Source organism: Neomonachus schauinslandi, chromosome 1 (genome assembly GCF_002201575.2).
Source record: "Neomonachus schauinslandi chromosome 1, ASM220157v2, whole genome shotgun sequence".
NCBI classification, from domain to species: Eukaryota; Metazoa; Chordata; class Mammalia; order Carnivora; family Phocidae; genus Neomonachus; species Neomonachus schauinslandi.
Window position 1 is genome coordinate 208585593 of NC_058403.1, and position 19529 is coordinate 208605121.

A 19529-nucleotide genomic window follows, 5' to 3' on the forward strand; every position below is an offset into this window, starting at 1 on the left:
TCTTCCCCCTCATGTTTCTCCCGCGCCATTAACAAGCTCAGTTGCCCACAGGACGAGACGCTCTGAGCAGCGGCTTCTGCCAACAGAGCTCTCAGTGCCCATCGCCGAGGCCACCTGCCCCCTCTCCCTGCAGCTGTCCGGACGAGGAGGAGGGGCCCTTCAGCGAGGCCGAAGAGGAGAAGAAGGTGTTCGAGGCCCGCGCCCTGAGGCTGAGGGACTTCCAAGGTAAGGGGAGTCTGTCTGGACCTCCGTGCCCACAGCGTGTCCCCCGTATGGTGAGAAGGCCCTGGGAGACCGCCAGTGACATTTCCGTCCTGTCCCATTGGGGTTGGCCACGGAGCAAAGCTCCACCCGAGCAACCAGGCGTTTTGCTGTGGCCGTGTCACGTCCTGCAGCCCTGCGGAGCCTTTGTGGTTACGCTTTGTCCTGAGATAGCGGCGCTCGGGGCCCCTGAGCCGTTTCCAGACGCTCTGGCTTTGCCACACACCCTGCCACCTCCCTCGGTCCCTGTGCGGGAAGGAGCTCGCCGTAGGTGTCCAAGGTCACAAACGTAAAAACCCCAAGGGGACTTGGATAGCACAGGACCCCACAGTCTCCCTTCAGAGCCTGGCAGACCCAGACCAGCCCTGGCTTTTTGGCTGCGGACCTCAGCTTCCTCCTGCCTGTTTTAATGTTTTTTAACTACTTTATTTAGCTGTAATTCGGACACAATACTATTCAGCCACGTAAAGTGCACCATTCGGTGGCTTGTAGTCTGTATCACAAGACTGTGCAACTTGCGCACAGAAAGAAACCCCATCCCCGTTAGCTGTCACTCCCGGTTCCTTCCTCCCTCAGCCCCTCGTAACCTCTGTTCATCTTTCGGTTTCTATGAATTTGCCAGTTCTAGGGATCTTGTATAAATGGAGTCTTGCCGTGTTTCTCCTCTTGTGTCTGGCTGATTTCACTGAGCCGGATGGTTCAAGGTTCAGCCACATTGTAGTGTGTGTTGATTTGCTTCCCTTTTAAGGCCAAATACTGTTCCATTGTAAGATGCACCCCCTGAGCTTATCCGTTCCCCTCCCCGGTTTAAGAGATGCCTGTGAGAATCCAGGGAGGTCATCAGCAAGAACAATCCCGGGGACTCTGTGGTCTCAATCAGCCTCCCTCTTGCCTCTCACTAACCGAGTCATTTATTTTTCAATTAGGGAGCATTTAGGCCATAAGGACATAAAATTAGGTAGTATATATTTTATTTTATTTCTCTTTGTGGGGAGAGGTGTGTTTGAGGTTATTCATTAATAGAAATGTCCAAAAGAAAGGGGGTGGGAGGGACCTCCCACTGACCCCGGAAGCACAGTGCTAACACAGTGTTCATTCAGACTCTATTTCTGCCCGGTGGTAATAAAACGCATGCCCTGCGTAGATACGTCTCCGAGGGGGCAACAGTGTCTATTCATCACTCATCCTGACAGGATTCTTACTGTTAGAAATAGATACTTTCTCTATGGAGATAGTCTTTCCCATCTTGGATGAAAAGCTGGCCTCATCGTTCACACTGGACCATCAGGGACTCTCACCAAAATCCGGAGCCAGGCCGGGCCAGCCCCTCCCGCCATATTCCCTGCACCCTGCAGCTTCCTCCAGGGTGACAAGGGGAGAAATGGGAGTAAGACCGTGACTGGAAGGGAAGGGACAGAAGTGCGTTTTGCATGTGACATGATTATTTGCCTAAAAAATCTAATAGAATCAACTAGAAAAATATTGGAACCGGTGAGGGCGCCCAGTAGTCCCGCCGAACGTGATGTGTATACTTGGGCGGCCACTGGTGAGAAAGTTGCTGTCGCAACAGCAACAACAACAAAAAGCATAAAACCCAGAGACCTGTAAGGAGTGTGGCCTAAATATCTGAAGGAAGAGTCTGAGGAGAAGAAAACAAAGTCTTGTAAGAGTCTCGCTTAGGTCCACACTAATAAACCGGCCTGTCTGGTCCTCGCGCACACCCCACGGTGTTTGGGTTTTATAATCGGGGCGAACGATCAGAAGACAGGGCCGTGCCCTCACCTGCCCCGCGGGATGCTGGACTCAGGGTGGGCTGCGGGTGGGAGCCGGATCCCCAGGGAAGATGACCCCGGAAGGCCAACCCCCACCTCCTGGGGCTTTGCAGAGCGACTGAACGTGAAGGACCAGCAGATTGCACAGAGCCTTGGTGAGAAGCAGCAGATCTACCTGGAGATGGCGGAGATGAGCGGGCTCGAAGACGTCCCTCAGTCGCGACTCCTCTTCCGAGGAGGGGATCCCTCCGAGACCATGCAGGGGGAGCTGATCCTCAAGTCGGCCATGAGTGAGAGTAAGGAGCCACGCCTGGGGGCCCTCGCTGGGCGCTGGCCCACTGCTGCCCCACAGTTCTGCGGGGGGGTCCCTCCTCCTGGGATCAGCACTGACACCCCCACCCCCGGCATCGGCTAGAGCCAGAAGGTCCTTCGACACCCCCGGCAGACTCGCAGCCCCTTCTCCCTGTCTGTCAACCCGCTACATGCCGGGCAACACCACGCTAGGCCCCTGGGATCTGAAGTCCACCAAGACGGGTTCCCCACACTCAAGAGGTTCTCCTTTCTGAGAAGTGGGTCCCCGATGATGTCCCCAGAAATAGGCACACATCCACATGTGGTGGGTCACTTCAGACGGCTCCTAGACCCACCAGGCCCCCCCGACCCCGGCGGGCTGCCCCCATCTCTAGGCGGGAAGAGGCTTCTGAGCGCAGTGGCCACAGGAGGGCGCTGGCTAGTGCGCGGCCCGCCGTCCATGTGTGGCAGGCCGGGCAGCCCGGGCTCGTTGGGTCCAGCAGGACAGCTGGCCCCGCTCTTGCAATGGCAGACGGGAGAGACAGCTGCTGCCCTCCAGACCTTTCCTTCAGAGTGAGGGGAACGGAGTCCAGAGGGGTCCCTTGTGGACTCTGCGTCTGCTCAGTCTTGTTTCCTCCAGCCACCCTGACCTTCTGCTTCCTCGCATTTCTTCAGTGGCCATTGTTCTTGGCCCCCTGAGGACCCTCTCGTATCCTGTGCCTCAGCCTGGAATGTTCTTCTCCCCACCTCCTCACTTGGCCAAAGCCCGTTTGTCCTAGAGCATTTTGTGTGACCTGCCCTGCCCCCAGAGACCGTCTGTATGACGGCCGACACACAAGCACACGCCCGCATTGTTCACGAGGACCAGGGCGTCCGCATCCACTCCCACACGCTGCCCCCGTGGTCCACCCTGTCCTGCAGACACGGGTTGGCGTGTCCTGGTTGTAGTACCGGAAGTTAGGGAACGCACGGGTCAGGGGGCTCAAGTCCCATGCCGGGGGGTTCGAAGACCATGACCGACGCCCTGCAGGCTTCTCGGGCCTGAGTGCCCAGGCCCCGCCACGCTCTGACACCCACAGCATGACACCCACCGAGCGTGACTCGGTGCCTCCTACCTCCTTCCACAGTTGAGGACATCCAGACCCTGATCTGCAGGCAGCTGGGCAGCGCCAACGGCCAGGCGGAAGACGGGGGAGGCTCCACGGGCCTGCCCCGCAGGGCAGAGACTTTCGGGGGCTACGACACTGTGAGCATCCCCGGCAAGAGTGAGTGGTGCCGCGTCCACCTGGGGCTTCTCGGGGCCCCTCCGGAAGATCAGCAGCAAGAGGTGGTGCGGGTTCTTGGAACGTTCCCAGCAGCAGAGCCGAGGCATTTGCTGCTGGACATCTCTGCTGCTGCTTCCCCCCAACGAGTATGAACCCTCTAGTCAGGTTCTGGAACCTTCAGGGTGTTGTCAGTCGTGCTCCGACAGCAGCACCCAGGCAGCCCTTCCCTCTCCTGCCGGTCTCTGCGTCTCAAATACCGCATGGCAGCCCAGCCATAATTTCCTACCTGGGTCTGGGGGGCGGGGGGCCTGGCCCAGACCCCTGTGGGACCTACGGCGTCCTCATGCGCCTGGATTGGGCTTTTCAGATGGCAGTTTGAAGAAGGCCTGCAGCAGCGACCCCAGCTCCCAAGACTGGCAAGGCCCGGTGAGCAGCCCAGACTCGAAGCCCAGCAACACCCCAGGGGCCTCTGAGGACGCCCCACCCGCAGTACGTTGCTTCCTTGGATATTCTTGAGCCAAGCACAGAGTCCGCCAAGCCCTTTAAGTTAGTGTTCACACGTGTGAACAGCTCTGTGTTTGGGGTTGTCTAGTTTTGCCGTCTCAGGACGTGTAGTGACCAGTGCCATCCCGTTGTACCGGGAAGGAATCTCAGCTCAGGTGAACCTGCGGGCAGGCGAACCTCCATGTTCCCTCCTGCACCTCCTGGGAATGGTAGGAGGTGCCCAGGAGGGGGCTGAGGGAGGCAACAGGCCCAGGGCGGGAGCTGTGGCCGCATCAGGAGCCGAGGGGCGCTGCGGGGACCGTGAGCACTGAGTCTGCACGTGTGTCCTGCTGATGCACTTGGCTGCTCCCTCCTCTTGGACTCCGGAGGCCTACGCTTACCAGGCGTCGGGGCCAGAGCGGGGTCAGGCTGCCGGTCGGGCTCACCTCCGCCTCCCACGGGCTCCCCTCTGAGCCCGCGCACAGGCTTCACCCCCGGGAGCTGTGGCCCGGCGGCGCCTGGCCCCCGAGCCGCCCCACGTGAGCCCGCAACAGCTGCCCTCTGCCTCCAGGAAGGCCGCCCTGTGCGCTCCTTTTCCAGACACCGAGACTCGGGGGTCTGGTCAACAGTAAGCAGGTCCTTAGTTGTCTGTGTTTGACCGCGTGCTCTCCGCAGGTGGCGGTACCGGGGGCGGAGTCCGGCCGCCGTCTGCCCGCGGCCCTGGAGCTGGAGGTAGGCCCGGGGCTCGGCCGTCTCCCCAGGGGCGGGCATGCACAGCGCACGCGGCTTCGCGCAGGGAGCCAGCGTCTCTCTCCCTCTCCGCAGCTTGTCCAGCGGATCCAGACCCTGTCGCAGCTGCTCCTCAGCCTCCAGGTGCGGGGCGGGGGGGGGGGGGCTTCCGGGGGGGGGGCGGGCCGCGACCATGCCCTTCTCCCGCCCCTCCTTGAGGTCGGGGCCTGGGGAGAGGCGGGCCTCTTCCTAAGAGCAGCCGGGCCGCCGCCGCCGCAGGCGGTCATCGCCCAGCAGGACAGCTACGTGGAGATGCAGAGGGCCTCCATCCAGGAGCGCGAGAAGCAGCTGCGGCTGCAGTCCACGCGCGGGAACCTGCTGCTGGAGCAGGAGCGCCAGCGCAACTTCGAGAAGCAGCGGGAGGAGCTGGCCGCCGTGCAGAAGCAGCAGGGCCGCCTGCGCGGGGAGCAGCAGCGCTGGGAGCGCGAGCGGGAGCGCCAGCAGCACGAGCTGGCCCTGGCCTCGGCCCGGCTGCAGCGGTGCCAGAACGAGTCGCTGCAGCTGCAGGAGCGGCTGAGCCAGGAGCGCGAGCAGCTGGAGCAGCAGCGGCGCGCCTACCAGCACGACCTGGCACGGCTGCGGGAGGCCCAGCGCGCCGTGGAGCGGGAGCGCGAGCAGCTGGAGCAGCAGCGGCGCCTCCGGAAGCAGAACACGGCGCCCGGCGCGCTGCCGCCCGACCCGCCGGCCGAGGTGGGCGCGGGACAGGGCGCCGCGCGGGGGCCGGGGAGGGCGCGCGCGCCCCAGCGTCACCGTGGGGGTGCGTGTCCAAGCACAACCTCCCGGCTAGGAGCTCAGGTCACCCGTGGACCCAGAGGAGGGCGGGCAAGCGGGCGAGGCTGGCGGGGGTCGGGGGTGCACTGTGCAGATCTGAGGCCAGTGGCTTGGAGGGGCCCGTGGGGGGGGGGGTGCGCTCCCCGCCCCTCCCCGCAGGAACAGCTTCCGGATGTGTCCTCTGCTTCCCTTCCAGGCCCAGCCGCTAAGCCACACTCCCAGCTTCAACGGGGAGGGGCCGGAAAGGCCCGCCGCGCTCGCCAAAGCGCCAGGAGCCCGGGTGAGCACGCCGCTGGCCGGCCCGGGGCCCGAGTTCCCAGAGCGCCCCGAGATGGCTCGCCGGGACAGCGCCCCCGCCGAGAGCCGGCCAGCCAAGAGCGACGTGCCCATCCAGCTGCTGAGCGCCACCAACCAGATCCAGAGGCAGGCAGCTGTGCAGCAGCAGATCCCCACCAAGCTGGCTGCCTCCACCAAGGGCGCCAAGGACAAGGGCAGCAAGATCAGGGGCTCCCAGCGCTGGGACAGCTCAGGTGAGCCCCAGGGACGGGCTGGAGCTGGGGCGGGCGCCTGCCCGGTCCCTACGGCCCTGGACTTGCAGGTCCAGTCGTGGGCTCTTTGTGAGACCAAAGCGGCTTCTTGTGGACAAACCAAAATGGGACCCCAGGGCCATCCTCTGGAGGGCACACCTGGCGACACCTGGCTACGTTCCAGAGGCCCGTCCCCGCCCCACATGGAGGTCTCATCCCAAGAAGGAAAATTAAAACATCAGACCCCGTGTCTTTTTCCCACCTCGGCCCTCAAACAGGGACCGGGGTTGACAGAACATCTCGGCACTTCAGAAAGAGGAGCCTGGGTCCCTTGGGGACATCAAGGCAACGGGTGCTAATGCTCCCCACTGAGCCCCCACCCAGGGACGATTCTCGTGCCCAGGTCTCTACCACGTCCTCATCCCACAGAGGGGACACTGAGGCCCTTGCATAGCGCACCCTGCAGTGAGAGGTCCTTCCTCCAGTAGAGGAAGCCCAGGGACTCCCGTGGGTGCTGCCAGTGTGCAGGCTCTGGCCAAGGGGAGCCAGCCCTGGAATGTTCCCTGAGGAACAGGGCCTCTGTGCCAGGACTGCTGGGCTCCGGGGTCAGGGGGTCGCTCTCTCGTCCAGAGGCTGAGTTACTCCAAGGGCCCTCGAGTCGGGTGTCACTGTCTCTGGGGCTGAATGTCTGGTGGGTGTGTCCCCGGCCCAAACGGGGGGCTGCTCATGTGCCCGGAGCGAGGCCAGACAGCCCAGGCTGTGCCCTCCCTCCCTCAGCCTCCTTCGACCTGAAGCAGCAGCTGCTCCTCAGCAAGCTCGTGGGCAAGGACGAGAACAGCGCCCGGAACCGCCGCTCGCTGAGCCCCGTCCTGCTCAGCAGGCACAGCTCTGTGTCCCCCACGGGTGAGCCCGCCCCCTCCCCCCCCGGGACAGCAGGGCCACCGCGGTGCCTGGAGGCTGCTGACAACCAGCACTCTCCCTCTCTTCCAGACCCCTGCTGCCCGGCCCCGGCTGACGTCCCCCCCGAGTGCTTCTCCCTCAAGCCTGGGGGCGCCCCCGTGCCCCCCTCCCCCTTGCCACTGCCCACCACACCGGGCGGCAAGGAAGACAGCAGCAAGGAAGACGTCATCTTCTTCTAGAGGGGGTGTGGCTCGAGGTGCAGACCCCTCCCTGTCCTGCTCTCCGGGGAACAGCCCAGTCCCTCTCCTCTCCCCGAGCAAAGCACCACCAATGGCTGCTGGCTGGGGCCGGGGTCGGGGTCAGGGTCAGGGCCAGGGCCAGGGCTGGCCCGTCGCCTCGAGCCTCTTCCTGTAGGATTAGCAGTGGTGCCTGGGTAACTTTCTAAACCTTTTTTTTTTTTTTTTAACACAAAAAGGAAAGTTTTTAATCGAAGGTTGAACCAGAGCTAACCCAAGGAACTGTGTGCAGTCATAGCACCCGCTGGGGAGGGAGAGCGAGCGACTCCACGCCATTTTTCCAAGGTAGTGACAGACAGTGGTGGTTCCGCAAGATGCCTGAGGACAGGCCGGACCCCAGGCTGAGGAGCAGGGGCTGGCCCTGGGGCTGGGTGGCGTCCGCCGGATCCGCTTCCGAAGCAGAGACCTACTTGTGTTCGTGGTGAACTTCAAGGCCAGGGCGTGAGTGCAGATTGGCGGGGGGGGACACAGCCCAGCCGGGGACAGAAGGCCACAGGGCAGGGCATATGAAGAGGACGGCCAGTGGCACAGGTTCTGTAGGTTCTGAAAGGGATGGACCATAACTCACTTTAATTTGAGAGAGGTTTTTAAAACCTGCTGTTGCCAAACTTGGTGCTTTCCAAAGGCACCTCAGCGTGGTGGCTTCTGTGGGGTTCGAGGGCCCCAGCCGTTCTCCGAGCGCTCAGCCTGTCTGGAGAAGCCCAATCGAGAGCGTTAGCCAGGGCAGCTCGCCCGAGGGGACGTCCCAGCCCCCATGAGATGGGCGGGATTTCCTGCGGCTGCAGGGAGGAAGGCCCCAGGGCAGGTGTCCCTCACCCTCAGGCAGGTGCTGGCACAAGGAATGGAGCGGTGGGGCCGCCACGTCCTCGTGGACGAGGGCGAAATGCTAGAGGGGTCACCTAGGGCCTGGAGACCTCAGATGGGCAGGGGGCTCCAGGTGCCTCGTGTCCAGTGAGCTGAGCTAGCCTGTTGACAGCTCCCCTGGAGGACAAGGGCCACCCATCCCGCTGCACAGCTCTAGATGCTGGGGATCGCGCTGGATGTCCAGGAGCGCTCTGGGGCTGGCCAGTGGGTCAGATGCACACTTCCAGCTGTGGAGGAACTCGAGCCTGGGTGCAGGGTGGGGGAATGGGGATACTCCGGCCTTTGGTCCCCGGGCTCCCCCACTGAGCCCAGAGCCCCGTCCCTCCCAAAGTGCTGGTGGGAGGACTGGGGCCCCAGCTGACCAGTTCCGAACCTCTCCCAGGCACAGTGAGTGGTGTGCCGAGCCGGCCCCTCTGAGAACCTCTGCCTGCTCCTTTCTCTCCCCCGGCCTCCACTTCGTGCTTGGGGCCTGCGGCATCCGCGCATCTTTGGGGAGCCAGGAGAAGCGTCCTCCCTCGGTCCTGCGATGCGTCCGAGCTCCTCTGTGCCATGTCTGTGATCAGTGTTTGCGTTTTCGTACTGAGACGTCTCCGAGCACTTTAGCAAAGTTGACTTTAAGTTCCTGTCCTGTTGTGAAGCGAACATCTCTGGGCCCTCATGCTGGGTGATTCCACCGCCACGCACCCCTGTCCGCCGGCTCGGTCTGACCCTCCGAGACGCCACGATTCCTCAGCCGGTGACAAGTCCAAGGAACCGCCGCTCGGCCAGGTGGCAGGGAACTGGGGTGTCCCACCACGGGGCCACACAGCGGGGCAGTGTCATCGTGGGTCCGTCTCTCGTCCGGGCAAGGTCACTCCCAGAGAGCCCGATTTTATTTGTACGGTTGGCGGTTGAGCAGATCCTCTTATTTCCGTGGAACCTGTGCACGTCTTCGTTAATTGTGACCATAATCTTAGTCCAGCCGACAATTATTTTTACGATGATTGCAACATTTCCTCACCGTGGGGTCTTTCAGAACCACCTTAAAACTTAAGACCTGATTCCAGCAATAAAAGTATCGAAGATGAGCCGACAGGAATGTTCGTTTGGGGGTTTGGGGTTTTGTTTTAGGATCCTCGGCCCAAACGTCAGTGCTCTAAGGGTGGCTCACGTCACCGGGCGGGGCGCCCCTCCCACCCGTGCCCAGGGCCCCACACACTCCCCTCAGGAAGCTCCGGACGATGACCGCATGCAGACATTCGGAGTCCGAGGCGGTGGGGATGCCTGGGGGCCCCCGGGAGAAGCAGCCCTCCAGACGAGGCTGAGGTGGGGGGATGCGGCCAAGTCCTCTCCGCTCTGGCGGGGTGCCCTTCCGTTTAGGCCTGTCCCTGTGCTCTTGGGATGCCAGCCTCCTAGGCAAGGAGCCATTGCCCCGAGTAGGGCCATCCCCAAGGCCCATCTGCCTCCCTGCTCCCCAAAGGAGCTGAGTTTGCTACAGCAGGTGCTCCCTGGGTGCTGGGAGAACGCTTTCAGACCCCGCTCCCAGGAACTGGCTGGCTCTGCCCCCACCTAAGAGGCTGAAGTTGCCAGGCGGGGAAGGGCACCGGGCAGGGGGTGTGGCCACGCTACAGGTGGGGCTTCTCGTCCGCCCACCGGTGTGTCCCAGCACAGCCCCAGCCCTGGCATCTGGCTCCGCCCAGGCCCACAGGGACACCAGCCTGCCGGGGGACCTGTGACCGGACAGGTTACGTATGTGGGTGTTCCTGTGGCTTCCCCACAAGCACAGTGCTCCGAGTGCCTTACAGGTATTAACTCCCCGAGTGTCCAGGCAGGTAAGCAGGTACTGCTGTGACCCCCACCCCAGCCCCCCTGGTGCCCTGAGTGCTGGGAAGGGGGCCTCTGCTAAGGGCCAAGGGGAGCACGTCCCCCCTTTGCGAGAGGGGAGGGGGAGGCTGACCCAGCCTGGCCCCCTCCCCTCGTCCAGAGGGATGGGTGGGGCAGGGTGCTCCAGCCAGGGCCAGGTGGGGGGTCTTCTGCACCCCGTGTTAACCCTGAGGGGCCCTGCATCCCAGCTTTTCCCACCACATAGCTTCCCTGTGGGACAAGAGGCGGGGGGGTGTCACATGAAGCCTCGGGGGCTGCAAACTGCCGTTTTTGTTGGCTCTTTCCGGTGCTTGCGGGACGTAAGGGACAGCCTGATGCCCTCCGCTTTCTGGCTAGGACCCAGAGGTGGGGGATCCGAGGCCACGTCAAGACGGGCAGACGTGGGCTGGCCACCATCTGCAGGCACCTGCCTGAGGCCACACACACGGGGGCCTCTCACGGGGCAGCCTGAGACCTCCCATCCCGCCATGATCCCCATGATGTGGGAGACGAGCTCAGCCTGGAGCCCGTAAGACACTCAGACCAGCCCCGGGCCCAAGCTGTGGTGGAGTGTGAAAGGCTCCGGCCACAGTAAGCACCCTGGAGGGGGTGGACAAGACACAGACGCGGCCCCTGTGCCCGAGACGGAGGCGCGGAGAGCTGCTCGCCTTGGCTGAAGGCTGCTCAGGGCCAGCACGTTCCAGAAGGCGGGCTGGGGAGGTGTGGTTCCCAGGCAGCACCTGCCCCCCCCCCCCCAAATGCACGGGGCCGCCGCCACCGCTGCCGCCAGGAAGGAACAGGGCGTGTGAGCGGGAGGCCTGCAGGTGGGAGGGGCTGGGGGCCAGTGATTTAGAAATAAGCTCTCACATTGGGCCCGGCACCAACACCCTATTTAATCGATCACCATCTCGACTTTCCTGAGGCCCGCGTGGCGCATGCCGTCCTGGCTCCCCCGCTCGCCTTCACTGGAATGCAGCCTTCTCTGCACGTGAGGCCCGGCAACCCCTACTCTGGCCCTGAGAGGAGCCCCCCCACGGAGCCCTGGCCTAGTTGGAAAGGCCCTGGCCCTCGGCCCCCGGGGGGCCGCACCCCTGCCCACATCCTGGCCCACCGAGGGCCCGTGCCCGAGGCGGCCCCGTGCGTTCTCTGGATTACGCGTCCCTACACCTGGCATTGAGTCGCTCGATTACAGACCCAGCCCCCGCCCGAGTGATTTCTGCTTTGTGGGAAGGGGCGCTCCGGTGGGGTTCGGGCTGCACCCACACCTCCCCGGCCACGTCACGGGGTGGTGGCCTCAGCCCGGCCAGCCTGGTACACGCTGAGGAGGGAGGAGATGGTCCCGAGGAGGCCCACGAGCCACGGGGGGAAGCGGCCGGCCCACAGGACACCCGGGGGCAGCCAGTGCACGGCGTTGGCCAGATCGGCCACGTTGCTCAGGAGGGTCAGCACCTCCGACCGGACCTGGGCCTCCATGGCCCTCCTCTTGCTCCGGGGCAGCCGGCTGTGGGAGCAAAGAGAAGCCGCTGGGGAAGACCCAGGCACACCCAGGCTCACCCCAACGGGCAGGAAGAGGTGACAGCAGAGCGAGTGAGGAGAACTGGTGGGGCTGTGTCCCCGTCACACCCCCCTCCGAGGGAGCCCACAGCATGAACACGGCACAGACGGGTGTGGGAAGTCTCAAACCCACACCTCAGTCCTCTGGGCCCTGGAGACAGGCAGGGAGCTGCGGGGGTGGGGGGGCGGTCGGGGCCTCAAGCCAGCCTCAGTTTCCCCATCTGAGCCAGCCCCCGGAGCTGCTGTAAGGCCCCCGCGCAGGCCCGCGCAGGCCCGCACAGGCGCGAGGCTGGAAACGTGGCAGCTCACAGCACCTCTCCGGCTAGGGAAACCCAGCAGCGTCCCCAGCTTGCGGGAGGAAGTCAGCCTTTCTCCCGGGCAAAGCCCTGGGGTCGTACCTGGTGAAGGCCACCGCGGGGCCCCTCAGCCTCCGCCTCAGCGTCAGGACCATCCTCAAGGACCTGCAGCAGGCAAGCGAAGCAGGGTGGGGGCGCAGGGGTTAGCTCCCCATCGCCAGCCCAAGGGGAGGCTGCCGCCCCCCACCCCCGACGGCCACAGGTAACTCCAGCGCCCTGCGCCGTCCCAGAGCACCAGACCAGCCTGGGCCTCGGAAGCTCCTGGGGACTCCTAATTCGGACCCTGACCTGCCTGCACTGTCCACACAAGATCTGGAAGCATCTAGTGCTTCTGATGCTGGAGCCAGGCATGTGTCCCTGGCCAGGTGACCTGTCCCCGGAGAGCATGGGGACACAAGTCAGCACCTGCAGTGAGGTAAGTGGGTCTGCATCAGACCACCTGGAAGACCGGGGCAACACGCCGATTCCTGCGCCCCGGGTTCCCAGACTAGCAGAATCCAAACCTGTCGGCAACTGGGCATCTGCATTTCAGCAAACTCCCTGGTGACTCTCAGGTATCTTGGGGTCCTACGGACACCAGGTCGGGACCCTCACGCTTGCTCACACCAAATAGAGAGACACGATGGAAAAAGTATAAGCTCTAAACATGAACAGGCAGAGCACAGACGATTTGAGGACAATGCCACCACTCTGTGATGCTGTAACAGTGGGAATGACTCATTACACACCTGTCCAAGCCCCCAGGACGTGCAACACAGAGTGAATCCTGATGTAAACCATGGACTTGGGGTGCCCGTGACTTGTCGACGTGGATTCATCAACTGCTGGGGGAGTTTGATAATGGAGGGGCTGTGGGGCGGGTGGGGAATCTATGGAAACCCTCTTTACTTTTGGTTCAATTGTGCTGTGAAGCTAAAACTCTAAAAATAAAAGTCTATTTTAAAAAAGTAATGGAACCGGGGCGCCTAGCCGGCCTAGTCGGTAGAGCGTGCTTTCTGGGCAGGGAGCTAGGAACAAATGCGCTTAGCGCATTTACAGAGAGGGAAATGTTCAGAAGGAAACCATTATTTGAAAGTTCTAGAAACAGTATGGGTTTCAGAAGCACACAGCCAGTCAGGAAACTCCTGTTCTCTCTGGGGACATTTGCCGACGACCACGCACACACGCACAGACCCGGGGAAAGGCATCCCCCTCCAGCTACTTCGGTCCCCGGCCTGGAGTTCTTTCCGCTTCCTGGGGCCAGTGGGCACCATCATGCCCTCCAAAGATATCCACGTCCTCATCCCCAGGCCCTGTGAGCGTGCTCCCTTACGTGGCACAAAGGACTTTGCCGATGGGACTGAGGTAAGGGTCTTGAGATGGGGGAGGACGTGGGGTCCTCACGGGGCCCTCATGAGGGGGAGGCAGCAGGGTCGGAGTCGGAGATGTGCCCAGGGAAACAGGCTGTGCTCTGAAGACGGAGGGGAGGGACCACGGGCCAAGGACTGCAGTGGTCTCTAGAAGCCAGAAAAGGCAGGAATGGCTTTTCCCCCCGCGAGCCCTGCCCCCACCTGGAGTTTTAGCGCAGTGAGTCCACACTGGACTTCAGACCTCCAGAGCCGTGAGACAGTCGGCGGGTGCCGTTTCAAGCCACTGGGTTTGGAGGAGTCTGGTAGAGCTGCGGGTCTAGGGAGGCGCCCCTTACGGCCTGCTGGCGGGCATTAAGGCTACGTACCTGGCAATGCCCAGGAGCAGGGAGAGGCCCCAGAAGGCTGTGCTCAATGTCCACCACCGGGCAGAGTCCACGCGGAGGATCTGGGCATCAGCAGCCCAGGCGATGTGCTCACAGGGGTAGTAGAGCTGGTCGGCCAGGTTGCCGAGGACTGACACGCAGCGGACAAAGATGTCGTCCTCCTGCAGGACCAGGAGAGAGGGAGAGAGGGGGGCGTGGGCCTGCAGTCAGACCTACCCAGGCCCATCTTAGGGACCCAGACCAAGCCAGATGGCAGTCACGGGGCAACGTCCAGGCCCAGCAGGCTGGCCCATGGCAGGCCACTGCAAAGGAAGAAAGGCCCGATTGCCACTTCTCAGCAGTGTGGCCATCATCCACCCCCACCCCCCACCCCGTGGAGCAGAAGCTGTCAACTTAGCTGCACAGGGGATCCCCTGGAGAGCTTCAAAACCCCAACCCTAGCCCCAGCCCCAGGGATTCTACCTCACTAGGTCCGGTGTAGGCCCTGGCACCAGGAATATCTTTTAAGTTCCCAGATGATTCCCAAGTAGGACAACTCAGGATGCCCTGCATCAGGGCCTTCCCACCCTGCAGCATTCCGGGTCCTGCGCACGGGTCTCCAGGCCAGGCTCCCTGGCACCGGGCTCTAGGAGAGCAGTGGGGGGGGAGCCCTGCAGAGCACCCCGACCTGACAGGGCAGGGTGGTACTGAACACGCTCAGTGCGGACAGTAAGTGGGCACCAGGCTGCAAGGCTTGGGTCACCACTCCAAACCAGAGGGGTCACGAGGCCCGCAAACAGGCAAACTGAGGTACTTAGGGGAAGCTGCCACCTGCCCTCCTCACACAAGGACAGGCCTCGGGCCTTCGAATAGCAGAACTCAAGCCCTCGACCAAGTTCCACCAAGTTCCAAGCCACGGCCTGTATCCAGTGAGGCAGGGCCAGCTGAGGCTCAGGAGCCTGGTGCCCACGCCGCATTCTTGGGCCCCACCCCTCAGGACTCTGCCCCTTGGAGGCCTCCAAGCTGGGGGGGGTTCCCCCGTGTGTCCTTCACTTCCTGCTTTCAGCCTCCTCATCCTCACTGCCTGCCATACCCCTCATCCTCCCCTCCGGGGTCCCCTTCCTTCCTAGTAGCCAGCTGGGATCCTGCCTCCCTCTAGGTTCTGAACCCCACTCCAGCTCCCCCATCCTTCCTGGGACCCTCTGGTGTGTTTGGCGTATTTCAGTCCTCCCCCGAGAACAGGGCCCTCCCTGCCCCCTCTCCAGTGTGCTCCTTCCACTAGGGTCTGCAGAGAAGCAGCGAGGCCGAGGCCCTACACTGGGGGAGGAGGAGATGCTCACAGGACAGGGGTGCAGACACCTAAACAGCAAAAGGAGTTGTTGTTCTGGCCAAGGGACATACAAGGTGCAGAGGGCCCCTGTCCCTTGTCTAGGGACGCAGAGGAGATGTTGGCTCGGGGAAGGGTCCTCTGAGGATGCATGGGAAGCGTGCCCTAATCGAAGACGAGGATAGGAGATGGGCGTCAAAACAGGAGGAAGATCCAGAAAGCACTTGAGATTGAGGTGACTGGGCCACTGGGCACTGGAGTGGAACAAGGGTGGGTGCATCTGAACGTGGAGTGGCTCAGAGAGGGGACAGGGGTAGGGGGGACAGGCGGGGCAGCCCAGGGAGGGGCATAACTTGGCCAGGCAGGCCCAGGGGGGCTTCCGGGCCCATCCCCTGGGGAAATGTCCCCTGTTGTAACAGCAAAATCGACATGTCCACCGTCGGGGGATCAGTTACATAAATCACCATCCAGCTCTATAGCAGAGTACGGTGCAGCCACAAAGAAGGAAGGAGCTCTGTTTGGACTGATAGGGAGCGACCTCCAAGCTGTGCTGTTTAACAGACAAAAGCAAGTGCCAAACCGTGTACCAGCCACACAATTACGTAAACAGGGTGATTTGCCTGCGCACGGACAGGACACCTCGTGAAGGAATCACAAAAAGCTGGCAACAGTAGCTGCCTCTGAGGAGGAAAACCAAGGGGATCAGGTAGGAGGGAGACTTTTGGAATGTGTGAATGTCTAAGCCATTTTTTCATTTAAATTCAAATGAGAACATCTGACCATCTCACAAAAGCAAGCAAAATTTTTAAAAGTAAGAAACGGCCTACACCGCTGCCTTTGGACAAGTCCATAAAACATCGGTTGCCCAGAGACTACGGCCCCACACACCCCGTTACCTCTGCCCCCAGGCCATACTGCTTCGTGTAGATAAACATGGCCACATCATCGAAGAGTCGCAGGACGGTCCTACAGTGGCTGAGTTGGGAGGACAGGGTCAGCAGGCGTGTCCCCACTTCTGATCTGGCTGGACAGCGTTCCACCAGGACCCCGCCAACCAATTGGCAGCAGTACCCCAGCGTTCGGATCTGTGGGAAACCAGAAGCAGTCAGCAGGGCCCTGCTCTTGGGCTGAGCTGGATCGGCCCCCACGTGGCCGTGGGTCCCCTGGGATCAAGTTGGGGGGCGAGGGGGTTTGTGCAGACTAGATCAACAGACTTCCGATAAAAGCTGAAAGTTTAAAAGAGATACTTGCGGGTGGGACAAATGGAGAAACGTGACCTTATTGTCCCAAAGTCACTGTGGACTCTAAGGGAATGCTGGCTCGTGTCACTGAGGGGCACACCCTTTGGAGACAGATGTGACCGAGACAAGAAAATGCAACCATTTCGCACCTCGTGGGTCCCCCTTTCCCCAGCAGACAGGAGGACGAGGCGGACATGTATATTTGCATCTACCCAGCTGGACCAATGTGTAGCTGGGTTGAGGAGTGAGAGGTGATCGGGCCTCAGCCCAGTGAGTCAAGGGTAATCTGCTTGACTTACTTCAGTGAGAAGGAATCCACTCAATGGGTGATTCGGGTCATAGGGAACTGAGTCAGCTTCACCACCCTTACATCTTTATTTCATCTGCTTTCCAGAAATTGCTATTTCCTGTTGTTTTATATGTTATTTTCACTTATTTCTTTTCAGAATTTTAACAGCAAAACTTTGTAATAGCAAAACTCTGCGTTTTAAATGTACAGCTTGGGAATGTATTAAAACCCGAATGCCCAATCATAAGGGATTTGAATGGGACCTAATTGCCCACCACTGGTACATTTCCTGGTACAACCTAAATGCCTACCTATAAGAGAGAAAAGCTTATATAGGAACAAGCTGAGCATCTGCCTTCAAGGGCCTTCCAGCCATATGGGAGAGCCCTAAAAATCCTAAATCCCCATATGAGATTGTTAGGGACAAACCAGGGACCAACCAAGTGGCCTAGTCAGATCCTAAATGTTCAAACAGGGATTTGGCTGGCCTGTAAATGTCCAGCCAGGGTGAACTGGAACAACCTAAGTGCCCAATTATAGGGGGATCGGTCGCAACCTCAATGTCCAGCCATAGAAGGAGCGCTGCAACACCCTGAGTCCCCATATGTGACTGCCTGGGACAACCCAGTGACCACCTTCAGTGGTCTGGTCGGACCCCAAATGTCCAAACGTGCGGATTTGGCTGGTACTGAAAATACCCCACCATGATGAGTTAGCAGGAGCAACCTGTATGTCCACTGCTAGGGGACAGGGTCGGAGCCCAGCCGGGAGGGCGCCTCGGCGAGGGGGGATCCTGAGCGACCCGCCCCGCTCTGGCCTCCGTTTCCAGTCACTGAGCTCCAGCCCTGCTCCGGGACCTCGGGCCGCGCTCCGCCCCAGCCTCACCAGGCGGTCCCGACCCCTGTACGACTCCAACGCCGACGCCAGGCCGCTCAGCGCGGCCATGGCAACTCCGCCGTGGCGCCGACGTGACGTCGGCGCGCAGCGCCAGGGGGCGGGGGCACGGCGCGAGGCCGCGCCCTCCGGGAACGCTCTGCGCAGGCGCGGCCGTGACCCTTTGTCGCCGGTCGGGCTTTTTGTCTGCTGCGGGGAGCTACCCAGGTTGCTGCTTGGTGGCCGCAGCGTGCTAGCTCGCCCGGGGCCTGTGCACCCAGACGGCCCTCGGAGCCCGCTGCCTTCTGCCCCGCGACGGCTGGTCTTTTCAAGTTAACCATCTACCCACAAAAGTAATATCCAAGCGAAAGCACCAACCTGTTTGCTCTGGTTCAAGAAGGGATTTTTCTTTCTTTCTTTTTTTTTTTTTAAGATTTTATTTATTTATTTGACAGAGACACAGCGAGAGAGGGAACACAAGCAGGGGGAGTGGGAGAGGGAGAAGCAGGCTCCCCGCCGAGCAGCGACCCTATGCGGGGCTCGATCCCAGGACCCTGGGGTCAGGACCCCAGCCGAAGGCAGACGCTTTAACGACTGAGCCACCCAGGCGCCCCAAGAAGGGATTTTTCTTTTTAATTTCTGTGCTGCACCCTTTCTGCCTTGTCTGCTCGTCTACAGTGAGCATGTACAGCTGTTGTAAATTCATAAAAGGCATTTTGAGAAAGTTAAGGAAACTCATAGATTCGTTCTAGAATAGGCGAGGGTCTGGTAATGGAGTTGCTCCGAAGAGGGTAATTAACTGTGGCTGGGAAGAGGATATTAAATTGTTCACCTTTGTACCTGTTTCAGGTGCACAGCGTAAAGGTTTGACTCACAGACACCCTGATGTGATTACAGTAAGTTTAGTTAGCAACCATCATCTGGTATAATTTTGTAGCTTTTGAATTTTGTGCAACATGCGTTATTCTCTCATCAAAAAGTCAAATGAGATTTTTCAAAAAGTTAACATGACCTGTTCCCTTTTTTTTTTTTTAATTGTGGTAACATTCACATAAGAGTCACTGTGTTAAGATGTACAATGCAGTGGCATTTACAACACTATCCCTTTTAAGCTTCAAAACATTTTCATCACCCTCAGAGGAGACCCTGTAATTCTGGCAAGCAGTTAATCTATCCCTCCCTACCCCAGCCCATAACCACCATCTGCTTTGTCTTGGTGGGCTTACCCATTCTGGATATTTCATAGAAGCGGAATAATGCGATATGTGACCATTTGTGTCTGGCTCATCCACATTGTAGCTTATATCTATACTCCATTCCTTTTGTGGCTGCGTAATAGTCCCTTGTATGGATCTACCACATTTTGTTTATCCATTCAGCCACTGATGGACCATTGGGGTTGTTTCCAAATTTTGGCGACTGTGAATAATGTTGCTGTGAACGTGGGCATGTGGTATCTGTTCAAGTCCCTGCCTTCAACTTCACTTCCTTTGGCTAGACACCCAGGAGTGGAATGGCTGGGTCATAGGGTGACTCTATGTTTGACTTTTCGAGGAACCACCAGACTGTTTTCCACGTTGGCTGCACCACTTGACATCCCCAGGAGCAATGCACAACACTCTCCACATTCTTGCCAACACTTTTATTTTGCTTCATTACTATTATTATTGCCTTATTATTATGGCCATCCTGCTGGGTGGGACATGGTATCTCACTATAGCTTTGTTTTGTATTTCCCTAATGACTCATGATGTCGACTGGTTGCCTTTTGCAAAATATTGCCCCTTGATTTCAACTTTCAGGACTCTTCCTGCCTCGCTCCCTTCTTTCCATCCACACTGCCTTCCTCCTGGTCCTTGAAGTTACAGTACACTCCTGCCCCAGGGCCTTTACATTGGTTGTGCCCTCTGCCTGGAATGCTCTCCCTCCAGATTCCCACACGGCCCCCTCCCTCACGTCCTCCTCACGTTTACTCGAACATCATCTTCTCATTGGACCTCCCCATCACACCCTCCTGGGCACTTCGTATCCACATTTCTTGCTGTCTTATTTTCCCCCTAAGTTTGGAATACTATCTAACGTAATTATATCGCTTCTTTATCTAGCTGCCTAGTTAC

At 60.2% G+C, this 19529-nt stretch overlaps 2 protein-coding genes across 4 annotated transcripts in view; one reads left to right on the forward strand and one right to left on the reverse strand.

Moving 5' to 3' along the window:
- Positions 1-9385, forward strand: part of ARHGEF18 (Rho/Rac guanine nucleotide exchange factor 18) — a 54801-nt gene extending 45416 nt beyond the window's left edge. Inside the window, exons 11-20 of one of the 2 annotated variants that reach the window (XM_021705363.2) lie at positions 134-225; positions 2147-2329; positions 3452-3589; positions 3957-4078; positions 4748-4804; positions 4898-4945; positions 5081-5551; positions 5829-6162; positions 6937-7062; positions 7150-9385. In XM_021705363.2, the coding sequence (XP_021561038.2) occupies positions 134-225; positions 2147-2329; positions 3452-3589; positions 3957-4078; positions 4748-4804; positions 4898-4945; positions 5081-5551; positions 5829-6162; positions 6937-7062; positions 7150-7298 (1720 nt within the window). In that variant the 3' untranslated portion in view covers positions 7299-9385. Of the gene's footprint in view, positions 1-133; positions 226-2146; positions 2330-3451; positions 3590-3956; positions 4079-4747; positions 4805-4897; positions 4946-5080; positions 5552-5828; positions 6163-6936; positions 7084-7149 lie in introns of both variants that reach the window. The other variant, XM_044915575.1, reaches the window with a different exon arrangement.
- A 1697-nt stretch (positions 9386-11082) lies between these two features.
- Positions 11083-17494, reverse strand: PEX11G (peroxisomal biogenesis factor 11 gamma). Of its 2 annotated transcripts, none has more exons than XM_044918147.1 (5): positions 17425-17494; positions 15906-16094; positions 13686-13864; positions 12014-12076; positions 11083-11379 (listed from the first exon to the last, which is right to left on the reverse strand). In XM_044918147.1, the coding sequence occupies exons 1-5, from the start codon at positions 17482-17484 to the stop codon at positions 11340-11342; spliced, it is 531 nt and encodes a 176-aa protein (XP_044774082.1). In that variant the 5' UTR covers positions 17485-17494; the 3' UTR covers positions 11083-11339. The 2 variants fall into 2 exon arrangements, with proteins under 2 accessions (XP_044774082.1, XP_021561084.1); XM_021705409.1 differs by having other exon boundaries at positions 11083-11562.
- Positions 17495-19529: the final 2035 nt, after the last annotated feature.

Bases quoted from the DNA above. Each gene is read 5' to 3' on its own strand.
- PEX11G (XM_021705409.1), bottom strand. From the start codon at position 17,484: ATGGCCGCGCTGAGCGGCCTGGCGTCGGCGTTGGAGTCGTACAGGGGT. The intron at 13,865-15,905 runs GTAACGGGGTGT...CTGGTCCTGCAG, and splicing joins AGTATGGCCTGGGGGCAGAG to GAGGACGACATCTTTGTCCG. The intron at 12,077-13,685 runs GTACGTAGCCTT...TGCCTGCTGCAG, and splicing joins CTGCTCCTGGGCATTGCCAG to GTCCTTGAGGATGGTCCTGA.